We start from the raw sequence: 2,686 nt of genomic DNA on the forward strand, positions 1-2,686 counted from the left end.
AACTCAGAAATCCACCTGCCTCTGCCTCCCGAGTGCTGGGATTAAAGGTGTGCGCCACCACCGCCCCGTGGTTTTTGGGTTTTTGAGTTTTTGAGAGAGTGTTTCTCTGTGTAGCTGTGGCTATCCTAGAACCCCTCTGTAGACCAGGCTGGCCTTGAATTTAGAGATCACCTGCCTCTGCCTCCCAAGTGTTGGGATTAAAGGCATGAGCTACCAATATTCTTGGTTTCAAGCAATTTTCTGGCTAGTAGGGACAGCAAAGTCCCACGTGGCTTTCCTATCAGCCACTATTAGGTCTGTCTCAGAAGAAATAACTACCTCTGTTTGAAGCAGCAGACCAATAATGACTGCCTGGTCATTAGTGCTGTGGGAGGAAGGCAAGCTGGTAGTTTGGGAAGAGTAAATGCAGGAATAAATGAATGAGATAAATCACCCTGTCCTCTTAGTAGAAATCACACTAGTCCAACTTAACTATGTATACACAAGACACCCTTGTATGGATTTTTCTGGTCACTTCAGACCAGAAGCAACAGAATGTGGCTTGGAAAGGGTAGACAAACAATTCTCCCCCCATACTGAACCTCCAATATAAAAAGCAAATCCCGGGCTGGAGAGATGGAAGGCTCAGTGGTTAGGAGCACTTCCAGAGGTCCTGAGTTCAATTCCCAGCAACCGCATGATGGCTCCGAACCATCTGTAACGGGGTCCCATGCACTCTTCGGTGTGTGTCTGAAAACAGCTACAGTGTACTCATATAAATTAAAATGAATAAATAAATCTTAAAAAAAAAAAAAAAAAGCACAAGTCCCTTGGGTTCTGAGCAGTGGTACTTGTCTCTCTTCTTCAAATAGTTTACCTCAAGGCAGAGAACATTTTGCAGAAGAAGGCTGCATGGGCACAGCCCTTGATCATCAATCCCCGATAACGGCCCTGTAAGTACAGCCAGTAACGTTCTTCCTCTGGAATCCCATACTCAAACCTCAGAGACTCAAGGTCATCTAGCATTTCCATTTCCACTTCCACTTCCAAAGCACCAATTCCTGCAGTAACAGATACCAAACAACATGACACTCCATTCAGGCAGAAGGGATTAAGTATGGTGGTGTGTGTGACTAGCTCATGAGTCCTCAGGGTGGTAGGCTTCAGCACCATTCTCCTTCCAGATTCTGAACTTGGGAGTTCACATCTCTGTTGGAATGGGGCCACAGAGGTTTCCTAAGTACTTCCTAAGCACTATCCTGGATTCATGAAACCTGAAAAGAAATTCACAGTACTATTGACCTGTACCGACTACAGGTACATTGTTCAGCAGGAGTTATGAGAGCCACAGGTTTCAGGGGTGTTCGCAGCTGGGAGCTTTTCCCTTCTATTGCTTGAACTTCAAAATTATTGCTGATTACACAGGATCTCACTTCAAGGGAAACCTCTACTTCCAGTAAGCTCTGTGTTCCTCGTAGGGTAGAAAAGAGCTCAATCACTGATCCCTTATCTCAGCATGGGCACTCTGAGCCCATGAGACATATACAGCCTCATCTACATACATCTCTTACTACAGAGACGTGCTTTACTCCTTGGGACTTCTGGTCTGGGCAGGTGGAAACTACATATAAGGAAGGAGCTACCCAAGAGTTGTCATTTTGACTCCTTAGCAACCAGTTCATTCTAGCCTCTGGTCTTTTTGTTGTTGTTGCTTGTTTGTTTTTTGGGTTTTTTGTTTTGTTTTGTTTTTGGTTTGGTTTGGTTTTTTTTTTTTTTTTTGAGACAGGGTTTCTCTCTGTAGCCCTGGCTGTCCTGGAACTCACTCTGTAGACCAGGATGGCCTCAAACTCATAAATCTGCCTGCCTCTGCCTCCCAAGTGCTGGGATTAAAAGCGTGAACCACCACTGCCTGGCCTTAGCCTCGGGTCTTAAAGGGGCAAGACATGCCTGCAAACTTTCCTGGCCTGGCTGCCAGGAGGACATGGTTCCTTTCATTGTTGGAATGCTAAACCAGGCCAGGGTGGGGCTTGTTTTTCCTACAGAAGATTCTGTTGCAGATTTCTATATTCTCTTACAGATGGGAGTATCATAGAGATCTTAGCATTGCTTTAAAAAAGTAATTGACAGAATCTGTGAGATGCTACTTTACAAGCAAGCCTCGTGACCTGGGTTCAATTTCTAAAACCCACCTAAAGGTGAAAAAGAGAATCCTCCATGTTGTGTTGTGCTCCCCCTGCTCTGCGCCCCCCCCCAAATAACATAAACCAAGATACTTATTTAATGGTTTTTTTTCCCCGTGGTACCTAGGACTGAACCAGGACCTGTGTGTGCTGGGCAATACTGCCAGCCCCTCTCTGAGACAGTGACTCATTAAATATGATCCCCAATTCAGTGTCCTATGAAGCTGAGACAACAGAGATGTCCCATAACACTCAAAAGAAGCTTGCAGGGTTGAGGGCTGAACCCATAGCCTTGCAGTGGCTGGGCAAGCACTCTACCTCGCAGCTACTCTAGCCCTTCGTACTACCCTTTCTCTTTATGGTCAATAACCAGTCTTGTAGCAATTGAAGCTGAAATCAAAGTTTAAAACTACCCAGTTTCAGCAGGGCGTGGTGGCGCACGCCTGTAATCCCAGTACTTGGGAGGCAGAGGCAGGCAGATTTCTGAGTTCAAGGCCAGCCTGGTCTACAGAGTAAGTTCCAGGACA

The 2,686-nt window shown here is 45.8% G+C and overlaps 1 protein-coding gene across 1 annotated transcript in view; it reads right to left on the bottom strand.

Annotated features, from left to right (window-relative positions):
• The window catches only part of Noxred1 (NADP dependent oxidoreductase domain containing 1), a 19,573-nt gene that overhangs the window by 13,903 nt on the left and 2,984 nt on the right, over positions 1–2,686 (bottom strand). Inside the window, exon 3 of the mRNA XM_021178752.2 lies at positions 857–1,040. Within this exon, the coding sequence (XP_021034411.1) occupies positions 857–1,011 (155 nt within the window). The 5' untranslated portion in view covers positions 1,012–1,040. The remainder of the gene's footprint in view (positions 1–856; positions 1,041–2,686) is intronic.

This window comes from Mus caroli, chromosome 12, assembly GCF_900094665.2.
Source record: "Mus caroli chromosome 12, CAROLI_EIJ_v1.1, whole genome shotgun sequence".
Classification (NCBI taxonomy): domain Eukaryota; kingdom Metazoa; phylum Chordata; class Mammalia; order Rodentia; family Muridae; genus Mus; species Mus caroli.